This window comes from Dryobates pubescens, chromosome 23 (genome assembly GCF_014839835.1).
Source record: "Dryobates pubescens isolate bDryPub1 chromosome 23, bDryPub1.pri, whole genome shotgun sequence".
NCBI classification, from domain to species: Eukaryota; Metazoa; Chordata; class Aves; order Piciformes; family Picidae; genus Dryobates; species Dryobates pubescens.
This window is the reverse complement of record NC_071634.1, coordinates 11,635,308-11,655,780: the sequence shown is the minus strand read 5'-3', so window position 1 is coordinate 11,655,780 and position 20,473 is coordinate 11,635,308. Positions and strand designations below refer to the sequence as shown.

The following is a 20,473-nucleotide window of genomic DNA, read 5'->3' as shown; positions in this document are numbered from 1 at the left end:
AAAGTTACTCTGCCTGCTGAACCAGGCAGGAGTTGGGAAAAGCATCTTTCAGAGCACGTTGCCTTTATCTGTGATAAGACTGAAACCATGGACTCTCACAAGTAGGCAGTTTTCAGGTATCTGGAGGTCTTTGCTGTGAACTGACATGCAACTTTGTGGACTGAGCACTTATTGCTGTGGTGACAGTCACACCTGCCTGCCCTTGTGCTGGTGACAGCAACGCATGGCCGCTGAAGTCAAGGAACACCTGTGAGGGAGGCGTGGTCACCTTCTTGTTTCCCAGTCACTGTTAAAACACATTCGGGTTGGGTTTGTTTTGTTTTTCCTTTTGTTAACGTTGTTACACGGTTAATACTTTTCTGAGCAACAGTTTGATTTATTTTTTTCCACGTTCTTGCTTCATTGTGCTTTCGTCTTTTATCTGGCGTTGCTGAAGCTTGAGCAAATATTTAAAACAGCACATGAGGAGACAGGTCATGGAGAAGTCGAAGTTCATGTTCCAAGAGCTGTAAAACTCTGAATCCAGTAAGCCTGAGGTTTTCTGCAGCAGGCTGTGTGCTTGAAAAACTCTTGGTATTGAAGTAGGCTCTAAACCCAGCTGTTTGTAACACTGGAAAATAAAGTGGATGTAGGGTTTGTTTGTTTGTTTTTTAATTTGGCAGTACTGTGATTTGTCCTGCAGTAGCTTTTGTTTAGCCTTGTGTGCATCTAATTTGTCTGTGTGGAAAGGTTTAAGCATCCCTTGGAGTTTTTAGTACACTCTAGGCTATATGATCTGAATAGTATCATTTGCAGGATTTTTCTGATGGCCCTAATGTTGTTGGAGCAGAGCCCTTTAGCAATACTGCATCAAGATTACCACGTAGCAGTTCTGAATTCAAGCTTATCATTTGTGAACCCTCTGGGAGCAACCTGGCAGACCTCCAATAATATTCTCCTCTACATCATTAGTTCAGAGTAGTATTAGTTTCTTCTAAAGCATAGGAATGCTTGTGTATAGTAGAGAAATAGTCAGCACCTAATATGAGGTGTTACCACTAGAAGCCAAACAAAGTCTTAGGTCAAAATTTCTACTTTTTACTACCAGAGCACTGGTGCAGAGCTCTCTCTCTGTGTGGCATGTTCATTTTAAGAAGCTGGCTAATAAGAATAAATTCTATTTGGCTTATGTAATGAACTCAATGAGATACATTTATTGCACAAGTCTTTTCTTCCCCATGTACACTTTCTCCTGACCTGCCTGAAAACAGGCTGGTTAATGAACCATGTAATCTCTTAGAAAGTTCCCACATTGTGTGGAAGAAGTTTAAAACACTCAGCTGTCCCACAGGATGTGTTTTGAGCCTTCAGGAGTGGCAGGTACAGAGGGTGACAGACTGACAAACCCCATGTGTCGTAAGCTGCAGTCCCTGCCCTAGCACCAAGTATGTCCTCCCTTCCTCATGGCTCGTAGCAAGTCTACAGCAACAGTCTGAAATACATCCCCTTGCAAGGAACAGAAAATGTGAAGTGACAGCATCTCACATAACATTTACCAAGACGTAAGTGAACATTTGAACTTCTTCCAACCTCACAAAGTCTGCTGCAAGCATCCCATCAGCCTCCACACTGTGCTGGAGAAGTATCTTCTCAGCAAAGGAAGCTGTCAGCAACATTTCACCGACACAAAGAAACATGGAGCAGCGCGTACTCAGAGCAACAGGTCTGTGGGGGGAGCTGACTTAGGTGAAAACATGTGAGATGCTGTGTTCCCCCACTGTCATGAATATAAGGATCAGTGAAATTGGGACACACACAAAAAACCCAAACAAAAGTAAAATTATGCCTACAAACCAGGTTTTGTAACCTGAGTGCATTCTCCAACAGTAATTTGCTGCCACATGCACACCCGGTGCAGTAGAGACACCATTGGCCCTCTTTCCCCAGCAGTATACCTGTAACTCTCCCTTCTTGGGTCTCCTCTGTTCACCCCCGTCATCCTCTTTTTAGCCCACTTCTGCTAACAATTCTTGCACATTAACTTTTGGATAAAAGAGAGGGCTGCTTTGATTTGAGACATTTTGTAATTGGGGTCTTTTCTACCTTCCCCAGTATTACTTTCTGCCACTTAGTTTTGCTGGATTTCAGATAATGCCAGTCCCGAGATGTTTAAATTAGGGTTTTGGTATCTGCAGAAAGGACATCTGCCTGCAGAAGCTACACAAGACAGGGTAAGGGGTATTTAAAGCTTGAGGTGTGTTAATTTAAAGTATACTAACAATGACTGCATCTTTCCTTTGTTTTGCAGAACTGGTCTGGGAGTCTTATTGTAGCCTCTTTAACTGGTGCATTTGGCTCGTCTTTCCTTTATGGATACAATCTCTCGGTGGTGAACGCTCCCGCGGTGGTAAGTGACTGACAAAACAGTAGAGGGCAGCCTTGTCCAGCTATTGGGTGCGCCTCAGCATCTTGCTTTCATAATCCTCCTGATGTAATAGAGTTTAAATCTCACACGCAAACTTTTCTTTGCCCGAAAGCATCTTTCTGCTGTCTACGAGGTTTTCACATAAACACAGTACCTGTCAGGAAACAAGGCTGTTGAGATGAGTGGGTGCATGTGGTTTGCTTATCATTCCCTCCAAGCCCAGACTAATACTAAATCTTCTTGCACACTTTTGTGTGATAAGGTGGTTTTAGTTCTTTGTTTCTGACTAATGAGTATTTTGTAGCTGTATGTACGTGTTCAGCAGATTCTCTTCACATCACCCCATTCTAGAGGGTTGCACAACATTTCATTCCCACAGTACTGATACAAATAATTCCTTTGGCTTCCCTAACACACCTCTCTTTCTGTGTTTGTGATGATGTTTGGTTCTGAATTCAAAACTGCTGGGTTGACCATCAGTTGGCTGCAACATATGGAACAGATTTGATGACTAGAGTACAGTTACACCAGTGTACATTATTTGGGAGGATTTCATTCAAATATCAGTTATCACAAATGGAAGTCTGAACATATTGTTTTTACACTAGCTGCCTAGAGATCCTCTTAATGCAGTCAAGCACAGCAGTAAGCAACTCAGAGCAGCTGAAAGCAACACTGGAAAAAGTAGCAAGTAAATTTTGGGAGCTAACTGTGGAAATTCCCTTTCAAAATTATTCCTTAATAAAATGTGTGGCTAGGTTCCCAGTGAAACAGATAGGTCACATTAAAGTTGGATGTGATATATAGGCAAGTAATAAAGGAAGAATTTTTAGTTTATGTTTCATATATGTGTTTTATTTGGTAAACTGACAACACAAAGGACTAGGAAGAAACTAGGGCTAGGAAGTTTTAAATGCCTCCCTCATACATTCTGGGAGTTTTTGTAAGTTCCTGGTAATTTTTGTACCAGTAACACAGAGTTGGACAAATTGGATATTTAGTCTGGCATGATACATCTAGGCATCAGTTCACCTTGCAGTCATCAGAAGATAAACACAACTTAGAAGAAATCAGAAGGCAGCTGAAATTCGGTGAGCAGTGTTATTGATTGTCCTGGTGTGAGCTATCCTTTCTGCAGTGCCTTGGTACTGTCAAGAGAGCAGTGAGAATGATCCAATTTCTAAGCTTTTAAGTGCTGTTTTAAAAATGAGCTGTCCTGGTAATCAGTTCTCCTGTCCCTTTCCGTAGGAATAAAGGGAAGAAAGGATTATAGGATGTGCTCTTTCACAACACTAAGACAATTGGGCTTGAACCATGTGATAGATGATAGTGGTGATCAGAGTCTGATTGACGGTGCAACCATACTGTTACAAATGCTAAATTCCAAGTGTTGTGGGTAGTAATGCTTCCAGGACTGTCCTTTTTTTGCTTGAAACCTTTGCTGTTGATTTTGGACTGAAACTGGGCACCATGCTGATGGCCTTGGTCATACCGTCAACATGTATGAAGTGTCCCTTTTCAGTGAGTGGTGCTTCAGTATTTGATTAGGAACATGTCTTTTTATTCATGTTAAGCCATACATTAGCTATAGCTAAGGTGTAGTCCTGCTGACAAGGAATACACAGCTGTGTAGTTCAAGAGTAAAACAGTAATGTGGCCTCTGGTCCTTTTTTCTAGCTGCAGGGCTAATCTGTGCCAGCTCACCAAGGGAATACCCCTGGAGTTCTTTTTACTGCAGGCTATCTTGTAAGATAGAGTCAGTCCAACTTTCATTTTTTCACAAGGGGGGAATAAACTGCACCAGCTCTGCCAACAGCAGAGATCATGCCTCACTCAGTCCCCTACTTTTCCATGGGAAAGAGCAGTGGCCCATCAGAGGTGTGCTTCCCCCTACTTACAGTGCTTGGCCACACCAGAAACCCAGAATTAGAATTCTTCCTGGACTTGTTTAAAGAATTACCAGAACTCATTAAAAACTTATGGGAGCATTTAGCAGTAGGGAGACAAATGCTTTAATTGAATACAAGCTGAAGATGTTTTGTTTGGGGTTTTTTGGTTTGGATGGGAGTTTGTTGTTGTTGGATTCCCCCCCTCCCCCCCTTTCTTTTTTTCTTTTTATTGAATTTCAACAATTCATTTCATAGACTGGTGGTGGGCAAGGTCTGTAGAACAATGATGTGCTTTGTGCTCTGTGTGGGAAGCAAAGTGTCCGCTACTTACTGCAGCACAGTGCTTGCCCCTTCCCTGCAGGCAGCTGCAGCTCTGCATTCCTTTTAGAGCTGATCTGGGAGAGTCAGACTGTTGAAAAATGTACAGCCAGCTGTGTCAGCCAGTTCAGTTGTCATCCTGTGTGTGATCTGTGTAACTATGGGTGAGACCATTTTTCTTAAGACCAGTTCAGCTCTTCCCTTGATGTGAGTTATTTGCAGATAAAGATACAGAAAAATATTTCCCTTATATTTAAAACACATCAATTATAGTGATAAAGTTAAAAAATGGATAAAATGTATATCCCTTACATTCCACTCATATTTCCTACCCTAGCATTATTTCCTGCCTTGTATACAAGATACTGGTATCAGTCAGCTCCCATTCCTTGTAGACCTTGGTTAGTGGATAATTTTTTTTTATACAGGCTTAAGCCATTAGCATTGTTCAGGTGGCTAATTAAAATGCCAAAGGAGTCTTTCCACAGAATTAAATGGATTCAAATCCAGTGGATTTGTGTAATCGGATCTAGTTTGTTTCATGTGCAAGTCCTCAAAACCTGTACGTGTTATTAGCTTCCCATTTATTGGCAATGGGAATCCAGGGACAGGTGATGTACAAACCAGCCCATTTGTCTGTTACTGTTGAGTGCTGTGGTTTGTGCTTTCCTTTGCTGAGTATTTGCAGCTATTTGACGTCTCCTTGTAAACAGCAAAGCTGTGCCGAGAAAATTAGTCATAACACAAGGGGAGAATAATTTGTGTGTTATTTTTAACCATTACCATTAGCAAGAAATGTTAATGGTGTTCCAAAAACGTTTTCTCTTAATATTCAGAGCTATCAGAAATGAACAATAAACAAGAAGATATCTGAATCTAAATATAATCTGAGTATTTGTGTTAAAGAGATTCATTTGGAAGCTTACTGTGAGATTTGTCTAAAAGGCCCAAGCACCAAAGTGATCTTTCTCTCTTTCTTTCTCTCTTTTTCTTTTTCTTCCTTCCTTCCTTCCTGCCTGCCTGCCTTCCTTCCTTCCTTCCTTCCTTCTTTCCTTCCTTCCTTCCTTCCTTCCTTTCTTCCTTCCTTTCTTCCTTTCTTTCCTTTCTTTCTTTCTTCTGTCTGTTCGTGTAGAAACTGACAGGATTGGACAAATATCTCTGTCCTCATTTTAATTTGGGGCAAAAGAGGCCTACTAAAACTATGATAAATTAAGGTAGTAAGGGGTACATTCTACCTCCACCTTTGTTAGGTACTTTGCAGGGACACCTTTTACTAAACGAGATTGCTCAAGGGCATGTTGGCTGATGTGGTTATATATGTGTACACTACACAGCTAACACAAACTGTTGTTAATGTTGTACCAACAACCTCAGTGGAAACACTCCTGCTTTATAGGAGTTTCTCTTTTACAAGCCTCTTCTACCTTCATCTCAACCTGTGGTTTTCTTCCCCTCCTTGTCTATGACCTTGTCTATGGAGTAAAATGTATGTATGCTTTGTCTGGTTCAGTTATTCTCTATTGCAACTGCATCTGGAAGTGAGGCCCCATTTTTTGGGGGGGGGAGATAGAAGAGCAAGGGTGATTTCTGCAAGCAAGCTACTGCATTTTTCATTCTGCTTCTCTCAGTTGTGTTCTTTCAGTGTGATTTGGATTTTTGTTTTTACATGTTGTTATTGTTATGCATTTTCTTGCAGTATATCAAGAAGTTTTACAATGAAACTTGGGAAAGAAGATACGGCTTCTCAGTGGATGAAAGCACATTAACTCTCCTCTGGTCCATAACTGTTTCTATTTTTGCCATTGGTGGCCTTGTGGGTGCCATTATTGTTACTCCAATTGTGAAGTTCTTTGGGCGGTAAGTGTATTGGAAAGCTTGTATTTTCTAAAGCATCTTCTCACACAGGCTTTCTTGAAGACTTTATTTATTATTGTTTTAAACTCCTGACCAGAGTGAAACTTTGACCTTCTTCAAATTATGAAATCACTCCTAAGAGTTCCACATTTCCAGGATTTAAATTAGCACCTTTTCCTCTGGCCTGACTGTGAATCATGAGTCGCAGAAGTCATTTGCTCTGAATGGACAAAGGGTTGAGATGTCAAGAACGTTGTTTTGACTGTTTCCATCACTTTAGATTGTACTCTCCCAGGACTCTGTCATTCTCCTAACTCTTCCACATCCCATTTTTCACCTCAGTATATTTCACCTTCTTCATTTCACGCTTTACAGCAAGTCAGTATTCTCTGCTGTGTAAATATATTATACATTCTATGTTAATTTATTCTGTCCCTTCACTTCATCATTTGATTTTAAATTCTTATATATTCTTCATAGTTCCATTTTATTTTTAAGTTTGCAGCTTCTGCTAAATCATCAATCAGCTGTTACACACTTATTAAATATGTGAAAACATGCTTGGCTCAGATTGATTAATTCCCAGAACTGTCACTGATTCTTCCTTGCTGTATTATAAGGTGTATTTAAAAAGGGGTTCATAGAGGGCTTGAATTTTTGGTGAAGCACAGTTTTGTTAAAGTGATGGCTGATCTCAGTCACACCACTTTGGTGGAAACAGATCATGTTTCTAGGGCAGAGCTTTAAATCTTGCAGACTCTGCCCCTGCTTATATATATCCCTGTTAAACCATGAAAACAGCTCTCTCGCAGGTATGGTGTATGAGTATGTGATTACAGATGGGAAGGGACTGCATCTCTCAAGGATGCTGGATAAAGGCTGCTCATCAGAGTGTGGTGCTTGAGTTTGCTGTGCACACTTCAGTGTGTTTGTCTGGTCTAGGAAACCAGACTGGCATATTGGTGTGGTAATTGAGGAGCACATTATGAGATGTTGACAGAACAATAAAATACTTCGCCGCTGAGTTGTTCAAGTGTGGGCTGGAGGGCTGTGTGTGTGATGAAGCTGAGCTCCATTTACACTGACACAGAGTAATGAACTAAGGGGGATCAAAAGCATTAGTCAGAAATAATGTATGATTTTAAAAAGAGCACTCTTGAATCATATTGCTGTAAAGTTAATAACATAATTTCCAAATTACTGGATTCCTAGGCCCTACTTACTTCAAGAGAGATGTAGAGCAATTTTTTTCTTTAGAAAGAGAGCTTTCATCCGTATAAGCATAAGTCCCATGTTCAGATGTGGCTTTGATGCTTCATAATTGAAATTCTCTTCTACTGAGGAGCAGCTGCTGTTGTGTGTCCCCAGCACCCAGAGCAATATGCTCAGTGGATTGCTTAGCACACTGCTGAGTGGGTATTTGCAAGAGAGGGACAGAGACTTTCTTCAAGCACAGTGAACCATTTGGAGTATGAAGCAATTAAAGCAATTTGTCTGGATTTGCTTAATAACGCTGCCACTTTGTTATTCTGAAGTCATCAGCTGTAGCTGAAATGCTGATCCAGTACTGAATCCATCACAGACTTTCATGTAAACACCTAATTTAAAGAACACACAGCTTCTTATTTAAATATCTACCTTTCTTACTATACTTTTTGTATAGTATTTTGTATCGTATTTGCTCCTGAGTGGAGCTACTAGTGTCTGAGTTTTGAGAAAACAATGCATTTTGGGTGAGATATTTAATTCTATTGTTTTCCTAGTGGTGAGGTTTAGACAAAAAGATTCTTCAATCAACTCCATAATTAAAATTATGGAGGGCACGTAGCTGTTAGAGTTCTATTCTGAACTCTGGAACTGTCCAATATCATGACAGCAAACAACCTTGACATCACAGAAGGTTAATTATATGTGATTCTGTAAAAAGCCAAGGACAATTCTGATGAAGAGATTCTCAAGTAGTTTTAATATTGAAAATGCCTAAAAAAAGAGTAACGCAGAAAAAAACCCTTAAACGTAGTTCTGTTCATGTGTAGCTGAGGGGTAAACTGTCTTGGCTGGAATGCTTACAAATGGCTCTTCTCTTAGGACTGCTTCAGACTGGTTACAGGATTATGTTACATTCCTGCAGCAGCACAGATAGTCGCTCTTAGAAGGAACCAGTTTTGGCATTAAGTTGCAAAGCTGCTGTTTGGCTCAGGATGTAGCAGCTTGTGACAAATGCTGTGTGCTCAGCTAGCAGTACTCCTGTTGATGTTCATATAGAGAGCCTCAGGCATGGCACTTAGGTTCTTAAGATGTGTAGGATGGCTAATTGCTGTGCCTTTGAAGTGAAGCTCTTCAGTTAACTATGATGTTTTATTTTAAAGCTGTGGTATAGATTTGGACCTGTATCCATCTGTGTCTAGTACTGTATTTTGGAACTGTACAAAATGCCTAAGAGGCAGTGTTTATTAAGCATTTTTGGTGTTTATTCATGGATATTTGCTAGCCTAGTGTGCTTGAAAATTATTAGATTTAACTATTCTAAGGCTGGCATCTACATAAAATATCTTTCTCTTTTAGGAAATGTACTCTGCTGCTCAATAATGTATTTGCAGTGACAGCTGCATTGTTGATGTCCCTCTCCTTGCTGGCAGGGTCATTTGAAATGCTCATACTGGGCCGTGTTATAATGGGTGTTGATGCAGGTAAGCTTGTATCATGCTGGACATATCTGAAATGCTTGCACCTTGCATAATCTTTCTCCTTTCCCCCAGTTAGATCTTTCTTTACACCAGAGGCATTTCAGGGACTAGCCACCCTGATTGCACTGGCCCAAAAGAGCAGACTAAAAATTGGAGTATCTGATGTTTAGGGAAGACCATGGAATGGATGTTAGCTGCTGCTGTCCACCTTAGTTATGTCTCTCCCTTTATTCCTCCAGCCCCATCAGAGTGTATCTGTCTATGTGTCACAAAAATCCTGCTAGTAAGAGTTCATTGCAGCTGTGAGCCTGTATTGAGATGAACATCTGCTAATGCCATTTACAGTAAAAATATTTCATCTGAGTGTCAGCTCTGTCATCTTGACATATTGGGGTTTTCTTTCCTTACCTGCACCAATAGCAACATGATTTTTCTCGCTCTGGGATGAGCCAATTTAAAACCTGCTCTCTTGGTGATTCTCCTCTCTGAGTAACCTTTGGTGCTACTCATCAAACAGCAGCCTACGCACACCACTGTAGATCTGTAACAGATAATCAATCACATGGTTATTAAATGGTGCAAGAGTAATTAGACATGTAGAGAAGATAATTCGTATCTGTGGATAGATGTCATTCTGTTCTTTGCATGGTTTTATGCCACTCTTGTAGGCAGATTAACACTCAAGACTCCTTTCAATAGGCATTTGTTTAGTACCTGGCACAATGAAAAGGCAATTCTACTTAATGTATATTTTTTCCCTTTTTTCTTAGGCATTTCTCTGAGTGCCCTTCCCATGTATTTGAGTGAAATATCTCCTAAGGAAATCCGTGGTTCATTGGGTCAGGTCACAGCCATTTTCATCTGTGTTGGTGTTTTCACTGGTCAAGTTTTGGGGCTGCCAGAAATATTTGGGCAAGTAAGTATTTAACAGGTGTTTTCTGTGAGAGAACCCAAACGTGCTTGAAGTGTTACATTTTCATGTTGTAACTCAGTTCCTTTCAAAAGTGGAAAACAGAAACATTGGTTCTCTGTTCTGAAGCACTTTGAAAAGTGGCTGCTTCTGTGTACATGTGACTGAGATTGGTAGGTGTGGAAGTGGTTTTAACAGCTTGAGTTGGTTGTGTGGTGCACGTGCAGGCTCCCCTTTTCCACTGCTCCTTTCTTGCTGTGCATGTATTTTTGCTGGTTTCCAGTTTCTGTGAGTGCCACAGAAATGCTTAAGAGTTTTTTGCATTTCTCATTTGCAATTTCTCAATGTGAGACATGACTGAAAAAAGGCTTGGTTAGAGGACATATAAGGACCTGAATAGAAAGACTCTTCCACGGTGATTAGAGCGCTCCTCGTAGCTCCTACTTTTAGACTAGGAGGTGGAAGAGCAGAGTTAATATATACCTTTGTGGAGGGGGATTATCTGTTCTGATACGAGAGCTTATCCTACTGTTGTAGACTGAGATTATCTTGGTGGCCACTGGATGTCATCATTACTCTGAATAAATGAAGTCAAGGTTTATTCAGGCTGGCACTTGGAATTACTTTTCATCTGGAGATGAATCTTCAAGGCAGTGCAGAGGAAATGTCTGTGGCAATCTGCTCACAATGAAACCTGAACTAAGAATCTCTTCTGACAGCCAGCAAAAGCAGTAAATTGATGAAAGGTGAGGAGAGAGCTTGTCCTCCTTTGTCCATCCAAATTCAACTCCTTTGTGAATACATGCTACCGTCCTCCCTGACACTTTTATTTTTATTTGACCAGTGCTGATTTTCTGTCTCTTCATTCTTGGGTTTACTTGTCCTGAAGGCAAATGCTTTGATTCAATTTACCCATTATTGAAGAACATATTACTCCCCTGCCCCAACCCTCCAAATCAACCCATTTTAAGAAAAGCTTAAAATGGCTTTTGCTGAACATTACTTGGTGGCTTCTACAGATGTTCCTTCCCTTCCTTTGAAGGCTACTCTTTTACAAGTGTCTTAAATGTCAAGAGACTGATCTAACTGCTTAGAATACATGTCAGCTCTTATGTAGAAGGGGTTCTTTGGTCTGATGGGTTTTTAAGCATGCATACACTTTTAAAGGTGATGTGCCATGGAAATTCTTATTTCCCTGTTATGTGCTTGAAATATTTTTAATAGGAAATCCAGATCACTCTTGCTCTTCTCAATTATCTTTTTCCCTTCCCTTCCTCCCAAAGTATAAATCTTCACATTTTTCTGTGAGGTCTTTTGAGTACTTTTGAGTTAAAGACATTTCTCTTTCAAGATATGAGTGAAAATGTATTTTATTATATAGAACCAAGAGTTCTTGTGGCAATGAGACACGTGCATAAAGTGTACTGGAAACAAAAGCAGCTTATGCTTCATGGATGCATGGCATTTGTGGACTGTGACAGGGCATTTGTAACTACCTTTAGAGTAGGCCAAGAGCATCCACTAGTTTAACCTTTACCAGAACCACTCAAATTCCCAATATGTTCTGTTTGCAATGATTTCAGACATCTGACTGTGTAGAACAGAAAAAGTAATGTCTCTATTCTGACTCTCTATATTGTAGAAATATAATAAAGTGCAGAGAACTCTACTTGGAAGCCAACAGCTAATGATGTGGCTCAGGGGTCAACACTGGGCTTAATCCTAATCCTATTCATGACCCTTTGTTTTGTTTTTTTCACTGTGAGGGTGACCAGGCACTGGCACAAGTTGCCCAGAGAGATCATGGTGTCTTCCATCTTGGAGATATTCAGAAGGACAAGCCCCTGGGCAGCTGGCCATAGCTTATAAATATTTATCTATGTAACAGATATTATATACCTATAATCTCCAAACTTTTGCTTGAGCAGAAGGGGTGGCCCAAATGACTTCCAGAGAGCCTTTCCTACCTCAGCCATTCAGTGAATCTGTGAAACACTAAGTGCACACAGAATTGTAGATAACCATTTACAATGCAAAGAACTCAGTGTATTCATGTTAAGCTTTTGAAAAGTGATTTCCTAAGACATTTAAATCTGAGCTCAAAGACTTTAACTAAGCAATATGCCTAAATATGTTGCCCCATTCTAGCCACCAGGCTAGAGATGCATGGCCTTGGTGGTGCTGACAAGAGTACAGAAATGCTGCCAGAACCCTCTGGGTTGTTGCATATGCACAGTTCAGCAGTATCCACAGGAAGAGAAAGTCTGCTCTGTTATATCAGCCCTGTTGGTGGGATGTGGTGGGTGTTGATGTATTTGTAACAGAGACATTAAATGAGGTATTTTGCTTGTATCTATTGTGGACCAGCTGAGACTGTATTTACTGGAGATTATAAATCAACCTTTTATTGGCTCCCCTAGACAGACACAAAGGTATTTATTCATCCCTTTTCTGTACAGAACTCATTAAGTAATGCATAGGAAAACAGCTGTGAGTCTTGGTATCTCCAAATGAGTTTCAGTCCATTAAAGTTGTGCTGTGAGATTTCAATTCCTGAAGTTTTAGGAACAACACACGGCTCATTGGCCATATGTAGTATTCAAATACGGCGGCTTTGTGTTTGAGAAGGAGAGCATCTTGCAGGAGAGGATTTGTCTGAATGGGGAAGTGGAAGTGTGGTTACAGAAGAAAGAGAAATATGGAGATATATATTTATTTATGTATTTTTAGGCTTATTGCTAAACTACAGATTTAATGCCAGAGCACTGAGTATTGGATAAAAGTCAATTATTATCACTCTCAATATGTACAACATGATCTAACATGCAATTTAATTACTAGAAAGAAGCTCATGAGATTGGGACAGCAACCACTTTTAAAGCTGTTTTAAGCAACAAAAGCTTTCTGCTGACATCTGTGAATTGTAGATTAGGATTGTACAGCCTGAAGCCTGGTGACACTGCACTGTGTAATACCTGGGGAGACACTGAGACCTGAGTAATCTTGTTGTCAGAGCTATAGCTGTAGCAGTGACATAGAAAAATAAATACCCATGCAGGTGCAGAACAGAGGTGAAATGCAGGTGCTCAGTTGCCTTAATTTTAAACCAGAAGGCAGGGGATTCATAACTCTGTTATTAAAACATATGCTGACAGAAGTGGGTTACAGGAATGGTCATGAAAAGAGAAAGTTGTATACACACACACAACAGTTAGACAGGGAGGCTAGTGCCCACTGCAGCCTGAGGAGGCTGTAGAGCAGCATTTGTAGCGGCACAAGGAAGATAAGAGGTAGTTGTTCTGCACCCTATGCAAGTAGCTGCTCTGAAGCCTGAGATACAGCAGTGCACATTCCTCAGCTGCCTCATAATCATCACCACTGATGGGATACTTCATTGACCTCACTAGATCTTCCCAAATTTGGGTGCCCACGTACAGAGCAGTACAGCATTTCTTCTCATCTGCGTTGTATGACACTGTCAACAGTCCAGGTGTCCCTCATAAGATTTTTGTATCTATGTGTCTATTCTTAGTCTTTTCTGTGTTGAAAGTGTTTTCAAATATTGTCAAAATCTTCCTGATTAGTGAAAATATTAAATGTAACCTGTGCTTAAATAGTTCATTGAAGTTCATATGGAATGATAGTTCAGCTGTCAGCAGTGCCTGTTGACATTTTCCCATGCCACTTTCTTTTCCAACTTTTTACAGTGAGTTCCATTTCCCTCCCTGATGAGTGTCTGGCATGGTAACATTTTCTGTGCTGTATTCCAGTATAGTTTGATCTTGTTTCATTTGCAGTTGAAAAATCCACGTCGTGCTTTGCTCATTTCCTACTCCCCATCTTGTATTTCTGCAGCCTTGCACTTCATTACATCAGCCTTTGAGTGTGTCTGTGGTTGTTAAACTTGCTTTACTATTTAATTGTCTTTTGTAAATAGATCAAAGCTGGGGTTTTCATGCTCCAGCCTAAGCAAATATCCATAATGTGACAGTTTTAAATTAAAGTTTTACCATCTTGACATGTTATTTGTAGTGATTCAGAGTAGGTGATGAGGCAGGTCCCCTGTAATTAAAATATTTAATGCACTTTTATGTTTTTCCTGAGATAAAATGAGATGTGGTTGTTTCCATTTCTCTCAGCAGTGTCTGTGTGCTTTTCCTTACAGATAAGTGAGGCAAGGTGTTAATGTCTAAATCACAGCTATGCTGTCTTTGTCTTTACCTTTTTATTACTTCTGGGCATTGCCCACTTTGTATCCTCTCCTATTCTTTCTTAAAGAGGTTAAGGAACCTTCCTTTTCCCTGATTCTTTTGATTCCCTTTATAAGGCTTTTCTTCCCCATTTCTGCAGCCAGTGTCAATTTACCAGAGCACTTTGGAACATAGTTTAATGGCCATAGTGATTCTACCTTGATGGCTGGACTCAATGATCTTAGAAGTCTTTTCAAACTGCAACAATTCCATGATTCACAGAATCACAGAAACATTCAGGTTGGAAAAGATCCTCAAGATCACCAAGTCCAACTGATGGCCCTGCTCTACAAAGTTCACCACTAAACCACATCCACAATTACCACATCCAAACGATTCTATGAGTAGAGAGGCTTGTGGTGAAACCTCAACTTGGTTCATAACCAGCAGCCTGTGAAAAGCTGTAAGTTCACTGCCTGCTTCAAATCAAGAACTGTCAAACTGCTAAACAGCAGCTTAGCTGAAGTGTTATCAGGATTTTATCCATGCTTTGACAATTAGAGGACTGAGTCAAAATACACATATTTTTGGATGTTTTTAGGTCAATTAGATTAGACTAAGAGGCAATATGCAAGTATATGTAACTGTGTGAAAACAGCATTGTACTGTTTCTTAAAGCTAATGAGTGACACTTCTGTGAGGATGACTTGTAGAATGGATACTTGAATAGATATCATGTTTTTACATATATGATTGGTGATGCTGCAGGAAAGGAAAAACACATTATGTGTGGCTGTTTTGTAGCTTCCCTGTGTCTCTTTTCATTCTCAGTTGACTGATGGCTTGAATTCTATCTTCCCTGGCCCTTGAGTAAGGTGATCTGAGAGCGAAGTGTTCAAACTGCTATCTAAGAAGACATCACTCTGCTCACTGACACAATATGATAAGTTTCAGCCTTTTCCATCTCTAGTGTCACTATGGTGTAGCATTACTGACTTATGTTTGCATCTGTTTGCAGGAATCTCGGTGGCCTTACTTATTTGGAGCCATCATTGTGCCTTCACTGATACAAGTTGTGATTCTGCCTTTTCTTCCTGAAAGTCCTCGTTACCTCCTACTTGAAAAACATGACACAAGCAGAGCAGAGAAAGGTATGATGTGTTACTTTCTTGTAGCAGAGTGTTAAATGTAGGGATTGAGGCTGGAAAGTAATTCAGCTATCACAGTAAAGCAGAATTTTACTCCAATAGGAGAGATTCTCTTGGCAGTTATTTTTCCTTCTTTTTTTTTGCTTTGTTTGTTTGTCTGCATGTGTGTAAATATAACTGCTTCTATAAAAGAAATTCTGCAGCAAACTAACCTGTGTGGCATTATGCAGAATGATACAAACCCAGCCAAATCATCCTGGTGTTCTGCAGCAGCCACAATATGCAGGGCTCATTTGAGACTGAAAGGTGGGCTTAATCTTCATGACTCTCCCTTTTCTACAGTCTTTGCAGCTTGGCTAACAGAAACAGCAATTCTGTTGCTCGTTTTGGGAGGCTTTTTGTTGGTTTGTTTGTTGGGATTTTTTTTCAGTAGTCACTGTGCTTGATCCTGTGCTTCTGTAACTCAATAACCTTTGCTGATCTAATAAAGACCTCATACACCTACTTAGCTGAAAATTTCCAGTGCTTCCATATAGCTTGCTGCAGTTTCACAGACACAGGTCAGAATATTTTGTTCCTACTCTAGCTTCTATATATAGGAGAATTTGCTTGTGTGATCACAGCCACCCCACTAAAATTGCTACAATCAGTTGTAGGTTCCAGTATATCCTCATGTTATGACTGAGAAAACGGTCACATTTTGCTTTTGCTTATTATAAGGACACTTTAAAAATTGGAGTGTAGGAACTTGTCTGTTTATAATACCAAAATGCTTGCAGGTTATAAATAAGCTTTAAAAAATCATTCCCAAATCTTTATTTGAATATCATTCTTAACATTTTTCCAGTAACTAAGTGGCTGCTTGCAAAATTACTTGCGAAGTGTGAGTCACCCCCTGAAACATAAGTTCAATAATCTTTTAGGATGAAATTAATGCAACTTGCTCTATCCTGTTTCTTCTACTATTAAATGAAAAATTGGCCTCTTTTTTTTTTGTTGTTGTGATGAGCACTCTGAAATAGAAATGGCTCACTGATGAAGAGACTCCCACGTTGTCTGAATTAGGTATGGAAAGAAGAATTCTGTAAATGTTGGAGCCTCAACCATTTAGACTCACAACAAAAGGCACAAAAGCAACAAGGCTTTGCGGGGAGTTCTTTAGCTTTACAGTCAGCAGAGGTTTGGTGAGAAAGAGAGCAGTTTTCCCAGGGACTGCGAAGGAAAGGTCCTGCCTGCCAGCTGTGGTCAGAGCCCCCAGCAGGGACACAGTGATAAGCAAGCTTGGGGCTGGCTGTTGGATGGGAACTTCTGCAGCACCCCAGCTGGGCTGGGGAGAAATTAGAATAGAATAGAACAGAATAGCATCGAATAGAACAGAATAGCATAGCATAGCATAGCATAGCATAGCATAGCATAGCATAGCATAGCATAGCATAGCATAGCATAGCATAGCATAGCATAGAATAGAATTAACCAGGTTGGAAAAGACCTTTGCGATCATTGAGTCCAACCTATCACCCAACACCATCTAATGAACTAAACCATGGCACCAAGCACCCCATCCAGTCTCTTCCTAAACACCTCCAGTTATGGTGACTCCACCACCTCCCTGGGCAGCACATTCCAATGGCCAATCACTCTTTCTATGAAGAACTTCTTCCTAACATCCAGCTTAAACCTCCCCGGTGCAGCTTGAGACTGTCTCTTCTTGTTCTGGTGCTGGCTGCCTGGGAGAAGAGACCAACCCCCACCTGGCTACAACCTCCCTTCACGTAGTTCTAGGGAACAATAAGGTCTCCTCTGATCCTCCTCTTCTCCAGGCTAAGCAACCCCAGCTCCCTCAGCCTCCTTTGTGTTCCAAGTTTAAAGTGACTCATTTCTATCTGAGAAAAATGTAGATATATTTCCAGAGCTATGGCCAGCAAAGGATGCACATCTGCAATGATGTTGCATAATGTCACACTTGTCACAGGAATCTATTGGAAATCCTGCCACAGTACCTGGAAACCTCAGCACGATGGTGAAGCTGGGCCTCTCATAGGTAGAGTTTAAAGGCTGTAAAATACTGGCAGTAAAACAACACCACCTGCCTCAAAACACTATTTACTGTTGATGGCCAATTGCAGTCTGGGATGTTTTCAGTTTATGTGTTCTGAAAATGTTTTGAAAGCTAATCCAGAAGCATAGAAGGTAGAGTTTGGAGTAGAAGATATCAGGAGAGACAAGTTACCTACACCTTACTTGGTAGCCGAAGGGAAGTGAGCTTTAGGAATTGGCTTATTGGTTATGAGAAAGTAGCTTTTGTGAGCCACCTTAAATACTATGCTTTGAGGAAACAAGTAAGAAGAGACTGCAACAGAAAACTTTTCAAAGTAACTGCACATCAATAGAAGTCTTGGGGCTTGATTAATTCTAAAAAGCAAAACAAAACAAAAAAAAGTAATAATACTGAGGTATGTTGTAGTGAGTGAAACTCGTTTTAAGTACAGTCTGCAGAGCTTTTGAAACAGCTGGTTACCAATGATTCCAGAGACAGGTATGTAAAGGACAGTGAAGTGTGCCCGTGAAGTTCCCTCCCATTCTTTGCATGTCAAGCAGCCATGTCTCCAGCACCAACCACCCTGCTGCACAGAGAAGGCAGCCTGTAGGGTATCAGATGCAATATAGGCAAGGATGATTCTTAGATTTCATTTTGGAGTCAATAAAATCCACTTGTAAGGCAGCATAAGTCATATCATCTCATACTTCTATGTTATAACATGCCTACATGGCTGCTAGGAGGAAAACAAATTTTCTTACTCCTTTGTAGTTATTTCTCTCCTAAAGTAGGCTTGCAAGTGACAGTATCCTTGGTCCTGTTTGGCCTGTGGGGAAGGACTTTGTTTGATTGATGGAATGACCAGTGTTGTCAGACCAGCGTGGGAGTTTGGAGACCTCCTCCCCACTCCCGGGAGAAGGCATGAGCTGAGTTTTGGGTATCTGGAGTAATGCAGTGGAATAATGAAAGCAGGTGGGGAGGATAATTCACAAAATAGGAGTGAATAACTGTGAATCAACAATCATAAAAAATTGTCTGGATGTTAACATCATCTGCAGAAATGGGGGAGGGAAAGCATTTTTGGGAAACCCATGAAGTTTGTGGGTTATTAAAAACCCTACTGCTTTAATGTAATGCCCATGCAGTAGTCTCCATTTCAATGATGGCTACAGTTAATGCTTTTGAATTATTTGCCTCTTAAGTTAAATCTGCATATTAATATCAGAAATGTGCAAGTCTTTCTTCTAACTAAATCCTTTTTCTTTCCTCTAATGGATCAAGGCTATTCATGTAAATACACATCTCACTGGGGATTATATTTTGTTGGAGAAATATAAACCTGTTATTAGTAAAAGGTTTGCTGTATTTAAGGCAGATGACTACATTAGTCTTCCTAAAATACTCTCAAATGTACATGTATGTCAAAACTTCTAAAATGGAGATGACAACATTCATTTCCCTAATTGCTTTAGAGTAATAAAAATCCATTGGGATAATACAGGTCATTGAATTTCCACAAAGTTCTGCTCCTGCTTTTATCCCCTCATTTTCCTCAGGAGATAACCAGACTGTAACTACTGAAGTGCAAGCTGCCTCATTCTCTTTAGTGGCAGAGATGTAAAAGAGCAGGATGTCTTTAAGTGGCAAATAAGAGACTGAAATAGGGAGAAGGACCAAAATGTGTTGTGTAAGTGGTGACCTCTCCAAGGTCCTATAACTAACATTCTCCACTCTTGGTAAGAACTGAAGAGCAAAAAATGGCTAGCATGAAACTGGTGTGGTCCTTCATGATGCTCACCAGACTGGAGGAGAAATGGATATTTAAGTGGTTGGGGAGAAGGTCCTTGGAAGGAAATCATTATTCAGTTGCTAGAGAGCAGTGGGAATGAGGAGTAACAGGGATAGAAACAGGAAGAAAAAGAAAAACCTGCCGCTATGATTGCATCAGGCAGTTTACCATCCAAGTTCTAGGATGGTAAAACAAGAATTTCAGATTGGCTTTATATTATTATTGCATGCTAAGTGGAGCCTCGATCTGTGATGGTGGCAATGATGCAGTATACATAGAACCAGTAGCAGTGGTCTGATAAAACAATACATTTTTATGACTAACAACATTAGTTATAACCACTTCTAGTTTGAGAGTTGATGTGTCTCTTTAGAAGAACACCCTTACAAGGAGGAAACCTGCATTTTTCAGGGCAGGTACAGCAGCAAACCATGTAAATCAATAATGGAATTCATCTAGCATCACTGCTTGCCAGAGAACAAGAATATTCTTATGTCTTAAGGGTCAAATAACTTAAGATGAAATGTCACAGTAACATCTGTGAGTGATGTACAGAATCTTTTCATCATCTTTTCATCTAGTATGTTTAGTCATACATTAAAATTCCCATGGTTATGAAAGAAGCATTACAATAGATATGAGGAGAAGTCTACATTTAAATCCTTAGTAATATGGACCTTTTGCTTGCAGTTATTAACTGAATTGGAACAACAAATTTGAGATTTATTCCTAAACTTTATTCTGCTATAAGCTAGTAGTTCATACTTCGAAGAGATTTAAATAGCTCTTTAAATCTATCAGCAGAGTACATCTAAATTATTCTTCTGGCTCTTCAGCACTCTAATAAAGTGAGTGGCATATGAAAATATTTTCATTTCTACAAATATTTTGGTGTTGACATGAAGTTACTATATATTCAATTCAAAAGCAGTGCAGTCAGGCAAACTTTTTGCAAGTGCTGAGGCAAACAGCAAGGCCTCCCATATGTCTCCCACCACTCCGAACAGCAGCCAGCATCTATAAGAGATGCCTGACTGGGTCCGCTCAGCCCAGAGTTCTGTCTCCCACAGTGGCCAAAGAAGATGCTGCTTAAGCAGAGCTTAGACAAAGTATTTTTTTAAAAGACACTGTTTAGCATACTTAATCATCAGTGAAGTGAAAGGGAACATATCCCTGGGAAACAGTTTGGGCATAAGCTCAAACTACTACCTGTGACCACTTCTCTCTTTTTTTGCTTCCTCTTACT

General features: G+C 40.2%; 1 protein-coding gene across 1 annotated transcript in view; it reads left to right on the top strand.

The window, feature by feature from the left end:
• The window catches only part of SLC2A9 (solute carrier family 2 member 9), a 56,062-nt gene that overhangs the window by 3,237 nt on the left and 32,352 nt on the right, over positions 1-20,473 (top strand). The window contains exons 2-6 of the mRNA XM_009904186.2: positions 2,288-2,386; positions 6,308-6,468; positions 9,031-9,155; positions 9,923-10,068; positions 15,271-15,403. Of these exons, the coding sequence (XP_009902488.1) occupies positions 2,288-2,386; positions 6,308-6,468; positions 9,031-9,155; positions 9,923-10,068; positions 15,271-15,403 (664 nt within the window). The remainder of the gene's footprint in view (positions 1-2,287; positions 2,387-6,307; positions 6,469-9,030; positions 9,156-9,922; positions 10,069-15,270; positions 15,404-20,473) is intronic.